The 20,698-nt window shown below is 45.9% G+C and overlaps 1 protein-coding gene across 7 annotated transcripts in view; it reads right to left on the bottom strand.

The window, feature by feature from the left end:
* Nucleotides 1-6,608: 6,608 nt before the first annotated feature.
* The window catches only part of LOC110493374 (zinc finger protein 271-like), a 31,357-nt gene continuing 17,267 nt past the window's right edge, over nt 6,609-20,698 (bottom strand). For 4 of the 7 annotated variants that reach the window (XM_036948514.1, XM_036948515.1, XM_036948516.1 and 1 more), the window contains exons 3-6: nt 16,189-17,484; nt 8,959-9,363; nt 7,672-8,802; nt 6,609-7,343 (exon numbers count right to left, since the gene is read on the bottom strand). In XM_036948514.1, the coding sequence (XP_036804409.1) occupies nt 7,291-7,343; nt 7,672-8,802; nt 8,959-9,363; nt 16,189-17,484 (2,885 nt within the window). In that variant the 3' untranslated portion in view covers nt 6,609-7,290. The remainder of the gene's footprint in view (nt 7,344-7,671; nt 8,803-8,958; nt 9,364-16,188; nt 17,485-20,698) is intronic. The other 3 variants (XM_036948518.1, XM_036948519.1, XM_036948520.1) reach the window with 1 other exon arrangement.

The following is a 20,698-nucleotide window of genomic DNA, read 5'->3' as shown; positions in this document are numbered from 1 at the left end:
ATTATTCTACAATGTAGAAAATAGTACAAAATAATTAAAAACCCTTGAATGAGTAGGTGTCCAAACCTTTGCCTGGTACTATATATCTCAAATGAATTTGAAGATGCCCATTTGGAGCCCATTTTTAGCCTACAAAACCAGAACCCAGAAGTTAAAATGACACTTCACTTTCATAGGGTATTGAAATTCACCCCAACCCTGCAGTGTCATCTCTATGATCCTCTCCTCCATACCAGGTAACTAAGGTGTATCTTCTAACACACCTGAGGTAACTCTTGTTAATGACATTTGCTTACTGTGTATCACAAATGAAAGAACCAATCAAAGTCATTATTTACTTGGCTCTTTATTTTTCGACACAACACTACAGATAACATATTTTCATAATATTTAGCCGTCTTTGTTGAGCATAAACATCGAAATAAAAGAGAACTTCTTGTAAACATACACCAATGCCTTCAGAAACTATTCAGACCCCTTGACTTTTTACACATTCTGTTACATTACAGCCTTATTCCAAAATGGATTAATTATAAAATCCTCATCTATCTCCACACAACACAATACGACAATACCCCATAAAGACCCAATACCCCACAACGCCACAATACCCCACAACGCCATGCCACAACACCCCAATGCCCCATTACCCCACAACACCCCATAAAAACCCAATACCCCACAACAACTCAATACCCCATAAAAACCCAATACACCACAACGACTCAATATACCACAACACCCCACAACGACACAAAAATACCCCACAATGCCACAACAACGACACAAAAATACCCCACAATGCCACAACACCCCACAATGCCACAATGCCCCATAAAACCCAATACCCCACCATGACTCAATATCCCATAATGCCACAATGCCCCATAAAACCCAATACCCCATAATACCACAATAGCCCACAATATCCCATAAAAACCCACAGCGACACAGTGCCCCACAACGACACAGTGCCCCACAATGACACTATACCCCACAACGACACTATACCCCACTATACCCCACAATGACACTACACCCCACAACGACACTATACCCCACAATGACACTATACACCACAACGACACAGTGCCCCACAACGACACTACACCCCACAACGACACTACACCCCACAACGACACTACACCCCACAACGACACTACACCACACAACGACACTAGACCCCACAACGACACAGTGCCCCACAACGACACAGTGCCCCACAACGACACAGTGCCCCACAACGACACAGTGCCCCACAACGACACAGTGCCCCACAATGACACTATACCCCACAATGACACTATACCCCACAACGACACTATACCCCACTATACCCCACAATGACACTACACCCCACAACGACACTATACCCCACAATGACACTATACCCCACAATGACACTATACCCCACAACGACACAGTGCCCCACAACGACACTATACCCCACAACGACACTATACCCCACAACGACACTATACCCCACAACGACACTATACCCCACAACGACACTATACCCCACAACGACACTACACCCCACAACGACACTATACCCCACAATGACACTACACCCCACAACGACACTATACCCCACAATGACACTACACCCCACAACGACACTACACCCCACTATACCCCACAACGACACTACACCCCACTATACCCCACAACGACACTACACCCCACAACAACACTATACCCCACAATGACACTATACCCCACAATGACACTATACCCCACAACGACACTATACCCCACTATACCCCACAATGACACTACACCCCACAACGACACTATACCCCACAATGACACTATACCCCACAATGACACTATACCCCACAACGACACAGTGCCCCACAACGACACTATACCCCACAACGACACTATACCCCACAACGACACTATACCCCACAACGACACTATACCCCACTATACCCCACAACGACACTACACCCCACAATGACACTACACCCCACTATACCCCACAACGACACTACACCCCACTATACCCTACAACGACACTACACCCCACAACAACACTATACCCCACAACGACACTACACCCCACAACAACACTATACCCCACAACGACACTACACCCCACTATACCCCACAACGACACTACACCCCACAACAACACTATACCCCACAATGACACTATACCCCACAATGACACTATACCCCACAACGACACTATACCCCACTATACCCCACAATGACACTACACCCCACAACGACACTATACCCCACAATGACACTATACCCCACAATGACACTATACCCCACAACGACACAGTGCCCCACAACGACACTATACCCCACAACGACACTATACCCCACAACGACACTATACCCCACAACGACACTATACCCCACTATACCCCACAACGACACTACACCCCACAATGACACTACACCCCACTATACCCCACAACGACACTACACCCCACTATACCCCACAACGACACTACACCCCACAACAACACTATACCCCACAACGACACTACACCCCACAACGACACTATACCCCACAATGACACTACACCCCACTATACCCCACAACGACACTACACCCCACTATACCCCACAACGACACTACACCCCACAACAACACTATACCCCACAACGACACTATACCCCACAACGACACTACACCCCACAACGACACTACACCCCACAACGACACAATACTCCACTGTACCCCACAACGACACTACACCCCACAACGACACTACACCCCACAGCGACACTACACCCCACAACGACACTAGACCCCACAACGACACTACACCCCACCATACCCCACAACGACACTACACCCCACAACGACACTACACCCCACAACGACACTACACCCCACCATACCCCACAACGACACTATACCCCACAACGACACTACACCCCACAACGACACTACACCCCACCATACCCCACAACGACACTACACCCCACTACACCCCACAACGACACTACACCCCACAACGACACTACACCCCACAACGACACTACACCCCACAACGACACAGTGCCCCACAACGACACAGTGCCCCACAACGACACAGTGCCCCACAATGACACTATACCCCACAATGACACTATACCCCACAACGACACTATACCCCACTATACCCCACAATGACACTACACCCCACAACGACACTATACCCCACAATGACACTATACCCCACAACGACACAGTGCCCCACAACGACACTATACCCCACAACGACACTATACCCCACAACGACACTATACCCCACTATACCCCACAACGACACTACACCCCACAACGACACTATACCCCACAATGACACTACACCCCACTATACCCCACAACGACACTACACCCCACTATACCCCACAACGACACTACACCCCACAACAACACTATACCCCACAACGACACTATACCCCACAATGACACTATACCCCACAACGACACTACACCCCACAACGACACTACACCCCACAACGACACAATACTCCACTGTACCCCACAACGACACTACACCCCACAACGACACTACACCCCACAACGACACTACACCCCACAACGACACAATACTCCACTGTACCCCACAACGACACTACACCCCACAACGACACTACACCCCACAGCGACACTATACCCCACAACGACACTACACCCCACAACGACACTACACCCCACAACGACACTACACCCCACCATACCCCACAATGACACTATACCCCACAACGACACTACACCCCACAACGACACTACACCCCACCATACCCCACAACGACACTACACCCCACTACACCCCACAACGACACTACACCCCACAACGACACTACACCCCACAACGACACTACACCCCACAACGACACTACACCCCACCATACCCCACAACGACACTACAACCCACTATACCCCACAACGACACTACACCCCACAACGACACTACAACCCACTATACCCCACAACGACACTACACCCCACTATACCCCACAACGACACTATACCCCACAACGACACTATACCCCACTACACCCCACAATACCCACAACGACACAAACCTGAAACAGGTTTATAGACACGCTGGTAATTTTTTTGTTGGCAAAAAAAACAACATCTTATTTACATAATAATTCAGACCCTTTGTTGAGACTATAAATTGAGCTCAGGTGCATCCTGTTTCCATTGCTCATCCTTGAGATGTATCTACAACTTGATAGGAGTCCACCTGGTGTAAATTCAATTGACTGGACATGATTTGGAAAGGCACACACCTGTTTTTCAGCAGAAGGGACTGAAAGTCTAATCAGGATTGAGGGAAATCAGAACAGAGCAAAGGACAGAGAGATCCTTGATGAAAACTTGCTCCAGAGCGCTCAGACCGGGGCGAAGGTTCACCTTCCAACAGGACAACGACCCTAAAGCACACAGCCAAGACAACGCAGGAGTGACTTCGGGACACGTCTCTGAATGTCCTTGAGCGGCCCCGCCAGAGCTCGGAATTGAACCCGATCAATCATCTCTGGAGAGAACTGAAAATAGCTGTGCAGCAACGCTCCCCTTCCAACCTGACAGAGTCTGAGAGGATTTGCAGAGAAGAATGGGAGAAACTCCACAAATACAGGTGTGCCTAGCTTGTAGCGTCAAACCCAAGAAGACTATGCTGTAATCGCTGCCAAAGGTGCTTCAACAAAGTACTGACTAAAGGGTCTGAATATTTACAGCTGAAGTCAGAAGTTTACATACACTTTGGTTGGAGTCATTAAAACTCGTTTTTCAACCACTCCACAAATTTCTTGTTAACAATCTATAGTTTTGGCAAGTTGGTTAGGACATCTACTTTGTGCATGACAAGTAATTTTTCCAATAATTGTTTACAGATTATTTCACTGTATCACAATTCCAGTGGGTCAGAAGTTTACATACACTAAGTTGACTGTGCCTTTAAACAGCTTGGAAAATTCCAGACAATTATGTCATGGCTTTAGAAGCTTCTGATAGGCTATTTGACATCATTTGAGTCAATTGGAGGTGTATCTGTGGATGTATTTCAAGGCCTACCTTCAAACTCAGTGCCTCTTTTGCTTGACATCATGGGAAAATCAAAAGAAATCAGCCAAGAATTTCCCAATGCCTGAAGGTACCACGTTCATCTGTACAAACAATAGTACGCAAGTATAAACACCATGGGACCACGCAGACGTCATACCGCTCAGGAAGGAGACGCGTTCTGTCTCCTAGAGATGAACGTACTTTGGTGCGAAAAATAACAAATCAATCCCAGAACAACAGCAAAGGACCTTGTGAAGATGCTGGAGGAAACAGGTACAAAAGTATCTATAACCACAGTAGAACGAGTCCTATATCGACATAACCTGAAAGGCCGCTCAGCAAGGAAGAAGCCACTGCTCCAAAACCGCCATAAAAAAGCCAGACTACAGTTTGCAACTGCACATGGGAACCAAGATCGTACTTTTTGGAGAAATGTCATCTGGTCTGATGAAACAAAAATAGTACTGTTTGGTCATAATGACCATCGTTATGTTTGGAGGAAAAATGGGGAGACTTGCAAGCCGAAGAACACCATCCCAACCGTGAAGCACGGGGGTGGCAGCATCCTGTTGTGGGGGTGGCAGCATCCTGTTGTGGGGGTGCTTTGCTGCAGGAGGGACTGGTGCACTTCACAAAATAGATGGCATCATGAGGGAGGAAAATGATGTGGATATATTAAAGCAACATCTCAAGACATCAGTCAGGAAATTAAAGCTTGGTTGCAAATGGGTCTTCCAAATGGACAATGACCCCAAGCATACTTCCAAAGTTGTGGCAAAATGGCTTCAGGACAACAAAGTCAAGGTATTGGAGTGGCCATCACAAATCCCTGACCTCCATCCAATAGAAAATGTGTGGGCAGAACTGAAAAAGCGTGTGCGAGCAAGGAGGCCTACAAACCTGACTCAGTTACACCAGCTCTGTAAGGAGGAATAGGCCAAAATTCACCCAACTTATTGTGGAAGGCTACTCGAAACGTTTGACCCAAGTTGAAACAATTTAAAGGCAATGCTACCAAATACTAATTGAGTGTATGTAAACTTCTGACCCACTGAGGATGTGATGAAAGAAATAGAAGCTGAAATAAATAATTATCTCTACTATTATTCTGACATTTCACATTCTTAAAATAAAGTGGTGATTCTAACTGACAGGGAGTTTTTATTAGGATTAAATGTCAGGAATTGTGAAAAACTTAGTTTAAATGTTTTTTTTGTTATTTATTTTTTTTACCTTTATTTAACTAGGCAAGTCAGTTAAGAACAAATTCTTATTTTCAATGACGGCCTAGTGGGTTAACTGGTCTAGGAACAGTGGGTTAACTGCCTGTTCAGGGGCAGAACGACAGATTTGTACCTTGTCAGCTCGGGGGATTTGAACTTGCAACCTTCCGGTTACTAGCTCAACGCTCTAACCACTAGGCTACCCTGCCGCCCCGGCTAAGGAGTATGTAAATGTGAAATTTCCGGGGAAAAAAATACCTGTTTTTGCTTTGTCATTGGTATTGTGTGAATGTTGATGAGGGGAAAAAACAATTTAATCAATTTTAAAATAAGGCTTTAACGTAAACAAAACGTGTAAAAAGTCAAGGGGTCTGAATACTTTCCGAATGCACTGTATATATTTTACGTCAAGATGTTCAGGGCTAGTTCTTGTTTCCCCCCTTTCCACCATGCTACCGTTGACATAAGAGGTTGCCTCCTCCTCTTCATCTATGATACTATTGGCTCTTCAGTCTTGACCCCCGCCAGCCTGGTCCTCCTCAGGAAGTGAGATGTGGCGTCTCTTCTTGTGTCTCCGGCCACATTCGTCACAGCTGCAAGGTTTCTCTCCTGTATGAACTCTACTGTGTATGTTAAGGTCTGATGGTCTTGTTAAAGCCTTCCCACAGACAGAACAGGGGTAAGGTTTCTCTCCTGCATGAACTCTACTGTGTATGTTAAGGTCTGATGGTCTTGTTAAAGCCTTCCCACAGACAGAACAGGGGTAAGGTTTCTCTCCTGCATGAACTCTACTGTGTATGTTAAGGTCTGATGATCTTGTTAAAGCCTTCCCACAGACAGAACAGGGGTAAGGTTTCTCCCCATGCGTCTCCTTTGTGTCCAAAAGTGATGCTTCATCAGGTCTGCTCGTCTAAAACTCTTCCCACAAACAAAACATCTGTACGGTTTCACGTGTCGTGTCTTTTTCAGATCAAATAACCGTTGCCAGTCTTTCCCACACACAGAGCAACTGTATCTCTGAGCTTTGAGATTCCCCTAGGTTTCTTTAGGTTCTCCTGATGTAGAGGTTCTCCCCTCCGAACTTTCGCCTGTGTGAATGAGAAAACATAGGTTAAAAGGTCCAGTAACGTCAAACATGTGATTTCCTGTCTTTTATACACATTTCCACACTATGAGGTTGAAAAAAAAAATACTGTGAAGATATGAAAATAATAAAATCTTGCTTGAGAATTTGCTCTTATCTACGAAGATATTTGTTTATTTTCATTGAAAACAATCACAGCAGGTTAATAAAATAAAATGAAAATTCATATGGAGTTAAAAAACAGTGGCATTGGATTTTTAAATAAAAGAGCGATGTTCATTCAAAGTCAATATTGTATTCATGTAATTCATGGCTGTTCTGCTTCCACTTACCGAGACGATGAAGATCCCAACCAACCTCTTCTCCAGCTGAATGAATCAGACCACCAACTTTCTCATCTTCTCTCTCCCGCTCTCCTTCAATTGTAACAGGGTTTTGAAACTCAACAGGTGGTAAACCAGCATGAGTTTTCTGATGTCTCTGAAGTTTTTGAGAACTAATGAAGCTCTGGCCGCATTTAGTGCAGCTGTAAGGTTTCTCTCCTGTATGATATCTGTGGTGGACTTTAAGGCCTGCTGATCTCGCAAAACTCTTATCGCAGACAGAGCAGGAGAAAGGTTTCTCTCCAGTGTGTGTCCGGAAATGCTCCTTCAAGTAACGTGCTTCAGAAAAATTCTTCCCACACACAGAGCAGGAGTGGGATTTCCCTTCTATGTGCAACAGTCTGTGTTTACGCAGGGACGAAGCACATCCAAACTTCTTGTCACAATCAGGGCAAGGGTGTCGTTTCTCTCCAGTGTGCACTGACCGGTGGTCTTCAAGATACGCCTTCTCACTGAAACTCTTCCCACACACAGAGCAACTATAAGGTCTCTTTCCTGTGTGAGTCTTCTCGTGCTTCAGGAGTTGTTTAGACAAGGCAAAGCTTTGCTCACACATAGAACAGTGGTGGGGTTTCCCTGTGTGTTGCAGAGAGTGGTCCTTTAACTGATCTGGACGGCTGAAACTCTTTCCACAGACAGAGCAGGAGTGGGGTTTTTCTCCTGAGTGCATCAGGAAGTGTTCCTTCATGCGTGATTGTAAGCTAAAACCCTTCCCACACACAGAGCAAGAGTAAGGTTTCTCTTCTGCGTGTAACCACTGGTGCCTTTTCAAGGCTGAGGCAAAACCAAACCTCTTGTCACATTTGGAGCAGACGTAAGGTTTCTCTCCAGTGTGCACTATCTGGTGGTCTTGAAGATGTCTTTTGACACGGAACTCCTTTCCACACACAGAGCAAGGATATGGCTTTTCTCCTGTGTGTATTCTCATATGTATTAGCAGTTTTGATAACTTTTTGCAGTCTTGTCCGCACACTGAACAACAGTGAATTTTCTTAGCTGTGTGATTCCCCTGGTGTTGTTCAGGTAGTCCTGATGTAGAGGGACTCCCTTCACTGTCAGAGCAGTGGTCATGTCTCTCTGCTGTGGGATAAGATGGGATGGATAAACTACGTGAAAATTTGGAACTGTAACAAAAAATATTTTTTTGTCCTTGGAATAACTGAAAGTTAAACAAAGATGTATAAAAAAAAATGTTTTGCAATTCATGCCCTTACAGAATAAGTACCTTAAACTTACCAAAAGCAGGATCCTCTTCCTCCTCTTTCACTATGATAACCAGTGCTGGTGTAAAACCATGACTCTCTCCTGTGTGCGTTCTCTGGTGTTTGGTAAGATTTGACGATGAAGAGAAACTCTCCCCGCACACGGAGCAACTGTACAGCTTCTCTTCTGTGTGCAACGTCTGGTGTTTTTTCAGGTTTCCTTTGTCACTGAATTGTTTCCCGCAGACAGAGCAGGAGTAAGGTTTTTCTCCTGTGTGAGTTCTCATATGTATTTGTAGTTTTGATAACTTGTGACAGTTTTTTCCACACACTGAACAGTAGTGATTCTTCTTAGCTGTGTGATTCCCCTGGTGTTGTTCAGGTAGTCCTGTTGTAGAGGGACTCACTTCACTCTCAGAGCAGCGGTCAGGTCTCTCTGCTGTGGTAAAGACATAAATATGGATTAACTCAAATTAGTCAACACCCTGACTAAGTCAAAATGTTTGTTCCTGACGAAACAGAAAATAAATAATTGTAAATTTATAGGGCCCATACTTTTCTCGAAAATGCTACATGTTAGCTTTTCCCATGAGATAACCTGGCACGGTTAGCCCTAAGCTAACCACCAGAAGGATATTTTGAACCTCCAAATCAAGGTTGCTCCACTTAAAATCAAATAAAATGTTACTGGTCGCGTACACAGTGTTCTGCCGTTGTTATAGCAGGTGGAGCGAAAGGCTTATGTTTCTAGCTCCAACAGTGCAGTGTTACCTAGCAATATAAAACAATACATACAAATCCCACCAAAATGTATCAGAACAGTCCAGAATATATATATACAACGTATAGACAGTATATGAATAGGAACGGTGTGTACAACAGTAGTTATATAGGACAAACATAGACTAGAATACAGTATATACATATGAGGTGGGTGTACCAGGATGTAAACATAATTAAAGTGACCAGTGTTCAATGTCTATGTCCATAGGGCAGCAGGCTAAGGTGGTAGCCGGCTAGTAACAGTGACTATGTACATAGGGCAGCAGGTTAAGGTGGTAGCCGGCTAGTAACAGTGACTATGTACATAGGGCAGCAGTCTAAGGTGGTAGCTGGCTAGTAACAGTGACTATGTCCATAGGGCAGCAGGTTAAGGTGGTAGCCGGCTAGTAACAGTGACTATGTCCATAGGGCAGCAGTCTAAGGTGGTAGCTGGCTAGTAACAGTGTCTATGTCCATAGGGCAGCAGGTTAAGGTGGTAGCCGGCTAGTAACAGTGACTATGTCCATAGGGCAGCAGGCTAAGGTGGTAGCCGGCTAGTAACAGTGACTATGCCCATAGGGCAGCAGGCTAAGGTGGTAGCCGGCTAGTAACAGTGTCTATGTCCATAGGGCAGCAGTCTAAGGTGGTAGCCGGCTAGTAACAGTGTCTATGTCCATAGGGCAGCAGTCTAAGGTGGTAGCCGGCTAGTAACAGTGTCTATGCCCATAGATAGGGCAGCAGTCTAAGGTGGTAGCCAGTTAGTAACAGTGTCTATGTCCATAGATAGGGCAGCAGTCTAAGGTGGTAGCCAGTTAGTAACAGTGTCTATGTCCATAGATAGGGCAGCAGTCTAAGGTGGTAGCCGGCTAGTAACAGTGTCTATGTCCATAGATAGGGCAGCAGGCTAAGGTGGTAGCCGGCTAGTAACAGTGATTATGTACATAGGGCAGCAGTCTAAGGTGGTAGCCAGCTAGTAACAGTGATTATGTCCATAGGGCAGCAGTCTAAGGTGGTAGCCGGCTAGTAACAGTGTCTATGTACATAGGGCAGCAGTCTAAGGTGGTAGCCAGCTAGTAACAGTGACTATGTCCATAGGGCAGCAGTCTAAGGTGGTAGCCAGCTAGTAACAGTAATTATGTCCATAGGGCAGCAGTCTAAGGTGGTAGCCAGCTAGTAACAGTGATTATGTCCATAGGGCAGCAGTCTAAGGTGGTAGCCAGCTAGTAACAGTGACTATGTCCATAATGCAGCAGTCTAAGGTGGTAGCCAGCTAGTAACAGTGACTATGTCCATAATGCAGCAGGCTAAGGTGGTAGCCGGCTAGTAACAGTGATTATGTCCATAGGGCAGCAGTCTAAGGTGGTAGCCAGCTAGTAACAGTGTCTATGTCCATAGGGCAGCAGTCTAAGGTGGTAGCCGGCTAGTAACAGTGACTAAGTTCAGTGCAGGGTACTGGGCGGAGGCCTGCTAGTGGTGAATATTTAACAGTCTGATGGCCAGATAGAAGCTGTTTTTCAATCTCTCTGTTCCAGCTTTAAAGCACCTGTACTGTCTCCGCCTTCTAGATGGTGGCAGGGTGGACAGGCTGTGGCTCGGGTCCATTATGATCTTCTAGATGGTAGCAGGGTGAACAGGCTGTGGCTCGGGTCCATTATGATCTTCTAGATGGTAGCAGGGTGAACAGGCTGTGGCTCGGGTCCATTATGATCTTCTAGATGGTAGCAGGGTGAACAGGCTGTGGCTCGGGTCCATTATGATCTTCTAGATGGTGGCAGGGTGGACAGGCTGTGGCTCGGGTCCATTATGATCTTCTAGATGGTAGCAGGGTGGACAGGCTGTGGCTCGGGTCCATTATGATCTTCTAGATGGTAGCAGGGTGGACAGGCTGTGGCTCGGGTCCATTATGATCTTCTAGATGGTAGCAGGGTGAACAGGATGTGGCTCGGGTGGCTGAAGTCCATTATGAGGATCTTCTAGATGGTAGCAGGGTGAACAGGATGTGGCTCGGGTCCATTATGATCTTCTAGATGGTAGCTTGGGGAACAGGATGTGGCTCGGGTGGCTGAAGTCCATTATGAGGATCTTCTAGATGGTAGCAGGGTGAACAGGCTGTGGCTCGGGTGGCTGAAGTCCATTATGATGATCTTCTAGATGGTAGCAGGGTGAACAGGCTGTGGCTCGGGTCCATTATGATCTTCTAGATGGTAGCTTGGTGAACAGGCTGTGGCTCGGGTGGCTGAAGTCCATTATGATGATCTTCTAGATGGTAGCAGGGTGAACAGGCTGTGGCTCGGGTGGCTGAAGTCCATTATGATGATCTTCTAGATGGTAGCAGGGTGAACAGGCTGTGGCTCGGGTGGCTGAAGTCCATTATGATGATCTTCTAGATGGTAGCAGGGTGAACAGGCTGTGGCTCGGGTCCATTATGATCTTCTAGATGGTAGCAGGGTGAACAGGCTGTGGCTTGGGTCCATTATGATCTTCTAGATGGTAGCAGGGGGAACAGGCTGTGGCTCGGGTGGCTGAAGTCCATTATGATGATCTTCTAGATGGTATTAGGGTGAACAGGCTGTGGCTCGGGTCCATTATGATCTTCTAGATGGTAGCAGGGTGAACAGGATGTGGCTCGGGTCCATTATGATCTTTCTTGGCCTTCCTGTGACACCGGGGGCTGTAGATGTCCTGGAGGGCAGGCAGCGTGCTCCCAGTGATGCGTTGGGCTGAAGTCGCCACCCTCTGTGGTTGCGGACGGTGCATTTACCGTACCAGGCGGTGATACAGCCCGACGGGATGCTCTCAATGGTGCATCTGTAGAAGTTTGAGGGTCTCCGGGGGCCAAGTCAAATTTCCTGAGCCTCCTGGGAAGGTTGATGAGGCGCTGTTATGCCTTCACGACACGGCCTGTGTGACTGGATCATTTCAGGTTGTCAGTGATGGGCCTTAAGCTTTTCACCACCTTCGTCTCTCTCTCTGCCGTCTCCAGGATCAGCTCCTTCATTTTGTTGACGTTGACGGAGAGGTTATTTCCCTGGCTCCACTCCACCAGGGCCCTCACCTCCGTGAGGCCGTCTCGTTGTTTTTGGTAATCAAACGATCCCAACACAACAAGCTAAAATTTCAGGCGGCAGTTTCAAACAGCGCTTACACAAAAAGGGTATTATCATCATTTGTACATTGTCACAGTATGATTCCATCCTCAGCGTGGACATACAGGACCAGGACGTACAGGACCAGGACATACAGGACCAGGACATACAGGACCAGGGCATACAGGACATACAGGACCAGGACGTACAGGACCAGGACGTACAGGACCAGGACATACAGGACCAGGACATACAGGACCAGGACATACAGGACCAGGACATACAGGACCAGGACATACAGGACCAGGACATACAGGACCAGGACATACAGGACCAGGACATACAGGACCAGGACATACAGGACCAGGACATACAGGACATACAGGACATACAGGACCAGGACATACAGGACCAGGACATACAGGACCAGGACATACAGGACATACAGGACCAGGACATACAGGACAAGGACATACAGGACCAGGACATACAGGACCAGGACATACAGGACCAGGACATACAGGACCAGGACATACAGGACAAGGACATACAGGACCAGGACATACAGGACCAGGACATACAGGACCAGGACATACAGGACCAGGACATACAGGACATACAGGACCAGGACATACAGGACCAGGAAATACAGGACCAGGACATACAGGACCAGGACATACAGGACCAGGACATACAGGACCAGGACATACAGGACAAGGACATACAGGACAAGGACATACAGGACATACAGGACATACAGGACATACAGGACATACAGGACCAGGACATACAGGACATACAGCACCAGGACGTACAGGACCAGGACATACAGGACCAGGACATACAGGACATACAGGACATACAGGACCAGGACATACAGGACATACAGGACCAGGACATACAGGACATACAGGACATACAGGACCAGGACATACAGGACATACAGGACCAGGACATACAGGACCAGGACATACAGGACCAGGACATACAGGACCAGGACATACAGGACATACAGGACCAGGACATACAGGACCAGGACATACAGGACATACAGGACATACAGGACCAGGACATACAGGACCAGGACATACAGGACATACAGGACCAGGACATACAGGACATACAGGACCAGGACATACAGGACATACAGGACCAGGACATAGAGGACATACAGGACATACAGGACCAGGACATACAGGACCAGGACATACAGGACATACAGCACCAGGACATACAGGACCAGGACATACAGGACATACAGGACATACAGGACCAGGACATACAGGACCAGGACATACAGGACATACAGCACCAGGACATACAGGACCAGGACATACAGGACATACAGGACCAGGACATACAGGACCAGGACATACAGGACCAGGACATACAGGACCAGGACATACAGGACCAGGACGTACAGGACCAGGACATACAGGAGGAGGACATACAGGACCAGGACATACAGGACCAGGACATACAGGACCAGTTAGTTAAAAGTTTGGAAAACTACTAATTCAAGGGTTTTTATTTGTTACTAATTTCTATATTGTAGAAAAACAGTTTAATAACACATATGGAATCATGTAGTAACCAGAACAAGTGTTAAACAAATCAAAATATAGTTTATATTTTAGATTCTTCAAAGTAGCCATCCTTTGCCTTGATGACAGCTTTGCACACTCTTGGCAATCTCTCAACCAGCTTCATGAGGTAATCACCTGGAATGCATTTTAATTAACAGGTGTGCCTTGTTAAAAGTGAATTTGTGGAATTTCTTTCCTTCTTAATGCGTTTGAGCCAATCAGTTGTGTTGTGACAAGGTTGTTATTCAGAAGATAGCCCTATTTGGTAAAAACAAGTCCATATTATGGAAATAAAAGATCAAATAAGCAAAGAGAAACAACAATCCATCATTATTTTAAGACATGAAGGTTAGTCAATTCAGAAAATGTCAAGAACTTTGAAAGTTTCTTCAAGTGCAGTAGCAAAAACCATCAAGCGCTATGATGAAACTGGCTCCCATGAGGAACGTCAAAGGAAAGGAAGACCCAGAGTTACCTCTGCTGCAAGAGGATACATTCATTAGAGTCACCAGCCTCAGAATGCAGCCCAGATAAATGCTTCAGAGTTCAAGTGACAAAAATGGTAATAAAAACAGACATCTAAACATCAACTGTTCAGAGGAGACTGCGTGAATCAGACCTTCATGGTCAAATTGCTGCAAAGAAACCACTACTGACGGACACCTATAAGAAGAGGAGACTTGCTTTGGCCAAGAAAAACGAGCAATTAGACCGGTGGAAATCAGTCCTTTGGTCTGGAGTCCAAATTGGAGATTTTTGTTTCCAACCGCCGTCTCTTTGTGAGACGCAGAGTAGGTGAACGGATGATCTCTGCATGTGTGGTTCCCACTGTGAAGCTTGGAGGAGGAGGTGTGATGGTGCTTTGCTGGTGACACTGTCAGGGATTTATTTATAATATTCAAGGCACACCTAACCAGCATGGCTACCACAGAATTCTGCAGTGATATGCCATCCCATCTGGTTTGTGCTTAGAGGGACTATCATTTGTTTTTCAACAGGACAATGACCTAACACACCTCCAGGTTGTGTAAGGGCTATTTTACCAATTTTATACAGGACCAGGGCTCAGCATATGCGGGAACTCCTTTAAGACTGTTGGAAAAGCATTCCAGGTGAAGTTGGTTGAGAGCATGCCAAGAGTGTTCAAAGCTGTCATCAAGGCAAAGGGTGGCTACTTTGAAGAATCCCAAATATAAAATAAATTGTTTTGTATCCTACATGATTCCCATGTGTTATTTCATAGTTTTGATGTCTTCACTATTATTCTATAATGTAGAAAATAGTAAAAATAAAGAAAAACCCTTGAATGAGTAGGTGTGTCCAAACTTTAAACTGGTACTGTATATTCACACAATATGTAAAAAAAAAATATATATATATATTGGCTGATGTGGAATTTGTTACAGGAAATAATAATGCTATCAGCTGGTCGTGTTAGCATAGGGCTACTTTTCTCATGCTATCAGCTGGTTGTGTTAGCATAGGGCTACGTTTTCTCAAGCTATCAGCTGGTCGTGTTAGCACAGGGCTACGTTGTCTCATGCTATCAGCTGGTCGTGTAGCATAGGGCTATGTTTTCTCAAGCTATCAGCTGGTCGTGTTAGCATAGGGCTACGTTTTCTCAAGCTATCAGCTGGTCGTGTTAGCAAAGGGCTATGTTTTCTCATGTTGTCAGCTGGTTGTGTTAGCACAGGGCTAGGTTTTCTCAAACTATGAGCTGGTCGTGTTAGCACAGGGCTACATTTTCTCATGGTTAAAGCTTAAGCAAGAGGTCGCAAGTATGGACCCATTAAATATCAAAGCTATAGTACAACAAACACTTTTACTCACCAAAAGCAGGATCCTCCTCCTCCTCTTTCACATCCAGTACAACAGACTCCTCTACCACTGCAGACACCTGCTGCTGTGATCCCTGTCCAGGAGCTTGGCTCAGGCTAGCCACAGGTCCTTCTCCAGCATGGAGACAGGACTGATTTGCCGACGATAATTTATTTCTGCAGAGAGAGCAGGGGTAAGGTTTCACCTTAGTGTGAACTCGCTGGTGTCTTTTGAGGAGTGGTGAAGCTGAGAAACTCTTATCACACCGACAGCAGTGGTACGGGTTCTCTCCGGTGTGCTGTTGCATGTGTATCTTGAAAGTCCACGATTGGCTGAATTCCTTCCCACATTCTGAGCAGCTGTATTGTGCGACACTAGTGTGGGATTGTTTGTGTCTTGCTAGAGAGCTACGGTGAACAAAGGTATTTTTACAGGAGGTACACCGGTAAGGTTTCTTTCCATCAGCATTGACAAAAACAACAATTTCCTCCTCTTTGACATTAATTGCCAGCTCCTGTTCCTCGTCTTCGATCTTGATATTCATAGTTTTACTGCCCGATGACGCCATATCTGGAATTCCCAGTGTACACTGGTTGCTATGGTTACTGGCATGGTTGCATTGACGTTTGCGAAGACCTTCGGTCGAAGCAAAACCCCTCCCACAATCAGAGCACTCGTAAGGTTTATCTCCAGTGTGCACAGTCTGATGCTGCCTGAGCCTTGATGGTGACTCGTATCTCTTCCCACACTGTGAGCATTGGTAAGGTTTCGGTGTGGGTGCTCCTGTATGGCGTCGTACGTGTCTCGATAGAGTTCCCTTACAGCCAAAGCTCATCTCGCAGTAGGAGCACTGGTGAGGTCTCTCCCCTGTGTGCTTTCTCATGTGCATCTTCAGTTCATATGCAGAGAAACATTCCTTTCCACAATCGGAGCACGGGTGCTTCTTTGTCGCGTCTGGCTGTTTCTCTCCAGGGTGGGTCATCTGATGTCTTTCCAGGTGGGGCTGTAGTGTGAATCGCTTCCCGCACACAGAGCACTGGTAAGGCTTTTCTCCTGTATGTGTTCGGAAGTGTCTCTTCAGTTTGGAGGGGTGAACAAAGTCTTTCCCACATATTGGACAGACGGAAGACTCCTTAGCAAGGTTTGTGTGTGTTCTCAGGTGTCTGTTGAAATTAGATGGGTGAGCGATCTCTATTCCACATTCTGGGCAGCGCCAAAACTTCTTAGGTCTAGGATTCTCCTGGTGCTGTTCAGGTTCTGTTGGTGCCCCATCACTAGAGCTGGTGTTAGAACTCGCTCCTCGTTCAACTGGAAAATAAGGGGGGGGGGGGTCATTCAACCTCAAAAAACACAAGAGGCTTTTAACACCCGCGTTCTGAAATCGTTTCTATAGTTAGATAACATAAGCGTTCCTGAAACATTTGTGTTCAAATGATGTGATTTGATCTCTGAGGAATACAGCTAATTGATAGCACCCAACAGGTCAGGGACAAAGTTGTGGAGAAGTACAGATCAGGGTTGGGTTATAAAAAAATATCAGAAACTTTGAACATCCCAAAGAGCACCATTAAATCCATTATTAAAAAATGGATAGAATATGTCACCACAACACACCTGTGGGCAACCTGAGAGGGCTGCCCACCAAAACTCACAGACCAGGTAAGGGGGGCATTAATCAGAGAGGCAACAAAGAGACCAACGATAACCCTGAAGGAGCTGCAAAGCTCCACAGCGGAGACTGGAATATCTGTCCATAGGGCCACTTTAAGCCGTACACTCCACAGAGCTGTTTTTAAAAAAAACCTTTTTAACTAGGCAAGTCAGTTAAGAACAAATTCTTATTTTCAATGACGGCCTAGGAACAGTGGGTTAACTGCCTTGTTCAGGGGCAGACCGACAGATTTGTACCTTGTCAGCTCGGGGATTTGAACTTGCAACATTCCGGTTACTAGTCCAACGCTCTAACCACTAGGGTACCCTGCCGCCCCTTTACGGAATAGTGACCATAAAAAAGCCATTGCTTAAAGAAAAAAAATAAGCATGAAGCACAAAGACACTCCCCAAACATATGGAAGACTGGTGCTCCTGGTGCTGTTCAGGTTCTGTCTGGTCAGATGAGACTAAAATTGAGCTTTTTGGCCATCAAGGAAAACGCTGTCTGGCGAAAACCCAACACTTCTCATTTCACAGAGAACACCATCCCCACAGTGAAGCATGGTGGTGACAGCATCTGGTCAGAATGGAAGGAATGATGGTTGGCGCCAAATACAGGGAAATTCTTGAGGGAAACCTGTTTCAGTCTTCCAGAAATTTGAGACTGGGACGGAGGTTCACCTTCCAGCAGGACAATGACCCTAAGCATTCGGCTAAAACAACACTCGAGTGGTTTAAGAGGAAACATTTAAATGTCTTGTAAGGACCTAGTCAAAGCCCAGACCTCAATCCAATTGAAAAGCTGTGGTACGACTTAAAGATTGCTGTACACCGGCGGAACCCATCCAACTTGAAGGAGCTGGAGCATTTTTGCCTTGACGATTGGGCAAAAATCCCAGTGGCTAGATGTGCCAAGCTTATAGAGACATACCCCAAGAGACATGCAGCTGTAATTTCTGCAAAAGGTGGCTCGACAAAGTATTGACTTTGGGGTGTTGAATAGTAATGAACGCTCAAGTTCAGTTTTTTTTGTCTTATTTCTTGTTTGTTTCACAATATAAAATATTTTGCATCTTCAAAGTTGTAGGCATGTTGTGTCAATCAAACGATACAACCCCCTCAAAAAAATCTATTTTAATTCCAGGTTGTAAAAGCAACAAAATAGTAAAAATGCCAAGGGGGGGGTGAACACTTTCACAAGTCACTGTATGTCTGACGAGAACTGCGGCTTGGAGTATTGCTTCTTTGTAATGCATTCCTTGTGAATCTGGTGATTTTATTTTATTCCCATGTTCAGACAAAATTCGACAATGAAGATGCATTATTTGCCATTAATTATTGTGGAAGAACCAGGTTTTGCCCACTAGAGTTTGGTTAAAGCATCAGGCTGCTAAGAGATGGACAAACAACTGCTTTCATGGTTGGACTGGCTTGACTTGTGAGAATGACCACACAATTTATTTTCATTATGATAAAAAGCTATTGGTTTTCTACCCAAAGTTGCATGGAAAATGTTTTGATCCACTTAATAAACACAGGAGACCAGTAAAATTGATAAAATGATGTGGCAGTAGCAGGAATAGTGGCATCTATCGGGAAAAACCTGGCACTTGCACACAAATGTATGGTAAATAATGCAAGTTATTTAAAAGGCTAATTTCTCTGAACAGATGAAAACAAAACATCACCAGATTCACAGGGAATGCATTACATAGTATGGAGAAGCAATACTCCAAGCCGCAGCTTCGTACTACTTGTCAAACATAGAGAACTGATACTATACACTGGTTGTTAGGGTGAGATTGGCATTGGGGTGTAGGGTCGGTTGGTGCCTTTTGAGAATTTTATTGGATTTCTCATACACTATGTGGTCAATGCTCGTCAAACATCTCATTCCATAACCATGGGCATTAATATGGCCTCATTTTGATATGGACTCACTTCCACCAAACGTTATAGTTGGCACTATGCATTCGGACAGGTAGCGTTCTTCTGGCCTTGGCCAAACCCAGATTAGTCCGTCGGACTGCCAGATGGTGAAGCGTGATTCATCATTCCAGAAAACATGTTTCCACTGCACCAGATTCCAATGGCGGCGAGCTTTCCACCACTCCAACCGAAGATTGGCATTGCGCATGGTGAAACCTGTGTGGCTGCTCAGCCATGGAAACCCATTTCATGAAGCTCTCGCCGAAGAGTTCTTGTGCTGACGTTGCTTCCAGAAGCAGTTTGGAACTCGGTAGTGAGTGTTGCAACAGAGGGAAGTTTGGAACTCGGTAGTGAGTGTTGCAACAGAGGGCAGTTTGGAACTCGGTAGTGAGTGTTGCAACAGAGGGCAGTTTGGAACTCGGTAGTGAGTGTTGCAACAGAGGGCAGTTTGGAACTCGGTAGTGAGTGTTGCAACAGAGGGCAGTTTGGAACTCGGTAGTGAGTGTTGCAACAGAGGGCAGTTTGGAACTCGGTAGTGAGTGTTGCAACAGAGGGCAGTTTGGAACTCGGTAGTGAGTGTTGCAACAGAGGGCAGTTTGGAACTCGGTAGTGAGTGTTGTAACAGAGGACAGTTTGGAACTCAGTAGTGAGTGTTGTAACAGAGGCAGTTTGGAACTCGGTAGTGTTGCAACTGAGGACATATGATTTGTACACGCTACAGCACTCTGTGGTCCTGTTCTGTGAGCTTGTGTGGCCTACCACCATGCGGCTGAGCCGTTGTTGCTCCTAGACGTCTCCACTTCACAATAACAGCACTTACAACCGACCGGGGCAGTTGAGCTCTTCAGTCCAATGATGATGCCACGTTGAAAGTCACCGAGCTCTTCAGTAAGGCCGTTCTACTACCAATGTTTGTTTATGGAGATTGCATGGCTGTGTG

The sequence above is a fragment of the Oncorhynchus mykiss genome, chromosome 17 (assembly GCF_013265735.2).
Source record: "Oncorhynchus mykiss isolate Arlee chromosome 17, USDA_OmykA_1.1, whole genome shotgun sequence".
In the NCBI taxonomy this organism is placed as follows: Eukaryota; Metazoa; Chordata; class Actinopteri; order Salmoniformes; family Salmonidae; genus Oncorhynchus; species Oncorhynchus mykiss.
Note: the sequence above shows the minus strand (reverse complement) of the source record. Positions and strands in the feature narration are given on the sequence as shown.